General features: G+C 40.9%; 1 protein-coding gene across 1 annotated transcript; it reads left to right on the top strand.

Annotated features, from left to right (window-relative positions):
- The first annotated feature begins 202 nt into the window (after positions 1-202).
- On the top strand, positions 203-1,175 carry LOC140792741 (uncharacterized). The gene has a single exon (XM_073143902.1). It carries the CDS (start codon positions 308-310, stop codon positions 989-991), a length of 684 nt encoding a protein of 227 aa, XP_073000003.1. The 5' UTR covers positions 203-307; the 3' UTR covers positions 992-1,175.
- Positions 1,176-1,424: the final 249 nt, after the last annotated feature.

The raw sequence follows: 1,424 nt of genomic DNA, 5'->3' as shown, positions 1-1,424 counted from the left end.
GCTTTGGAGCTTTCTCCAAGCTGAAGTTGATATTCTTTACTTAATTGTAAGAATATCAACTTTCACAAGTGACAAGTTTATCTACTCATAGCTAACAGCCTAAGGTGGACAGGAAGGTGACGATACCAAGAGGTCTATCCTAATAATTAATGCCGGCAGTCTAAACAATTGGAATGGTTCTCTATGAGCCTCGTCAAGGAGCAATAAGATCACAAGAAGATAAATTAATTTTCCCATAAAGGGCATGTCCGACTTGACATTATCTTCTCTCTCTCTCTCTCTCTGCGAAGGGCATAACATCTGATTGATGGCGCTGAAGAGGTATGTTCGTCGCATATGGTGTGTTCCGCGGTACCCTCAGAGAGAAACGAAGCGGAAGAATGGCGTCGCCGAGGCCGTTTCAGTAGAGCTGAGCACAGTCTCAGCGGTGTATCAGAAGGAAAAGGATTCAGTAGTGAGGATAGTTCTTGCTGGTGGAATAGTCGAACTGTACTCAGGTGCAGTCCTGGCATACTCAGTGATGGAGAAGTACCCAGGTCTATGCCTCGCCCGACTGGAGGTCTTCAAACGGCCGCACGTATCCATTGTTTCCCCTAAGGAAAAGCTCCTTCCGGGCCAGAAGTTCTATCTTGTCCCTAAGACTACAGTCAAGAAACTAGAACGCAAAGTACCGAACGGATCAAATGTTGGAGATAGCGAAGTGAGAGCAAAAGAGGTAGTAAGTACTATGGTGCCAAAGGAGGAGGAGGAAGGAGAGGAAGACGGAGTACAGTCAGATGATTCAATTTGTTCAGCCAAGGATTTTTATGTTTCAAATGAGAAGTGGTCAGCATGTTTCTTGAAGAGGTTGGCAAGAAGAGATCAACAGCAGCAGGAGCAGAAGAAAAAGAATGCATTTATGCCACCAATGAAGAGTGTTATTAGATCAAGAAAAGGTATGCTGTCTGGGTGGAAGCCCAGCCTTTCGTCTGTGAAGGAATTGTCTCCTTGAGGAAGAGATACAAAAGAAAAAAAAATAATTTAGGTGTTAAAATTGGAAAATTGGTAAGAATGAATGTCTTTTGGTTGTTCTTGTTAACAATATAAAGTGAAACATCTTCCATCAATATTGTTATGGATAATTATCGTAACATGTTCTAGTATCACATTATTCCTAGTGAATTACTTCACTTTAATTCGTAATGAATTCTCATCCTAATGATGGGAAATTACGTCTAGCTCCATAACTAGTCGCATCACATTACATACCATGCATGCTATTAGGAATCCTCCACAAAGTATATCCTAAATGTCGGAGGAAATTAAAAGTAGAGATTAATAAAATCAAATGGTTAGGCACTTGTAACGGTCAGGCGAAGATAAATCTATCACTTGAACAAATTTGTTGTCAACTTATTGCGATTGGAAATTACGAAGACAATTTG

This window comes from Typha latifolia, chromosome 7, assembly GCF_019914945.1.
Source record: "Typha latifolia isolate L0001 chromosome 7, TyphaL0001v2, whole genome shotgun sequence".
NCBI lineage: Eukaryota > Viridiplantae > Streptophyta > Magnoliopsida > Poales > Typhaceae > Typha > Typha latifolia.
This window is presented reverse-complemented; position numbering and strand designations above follow the sequence as displayed.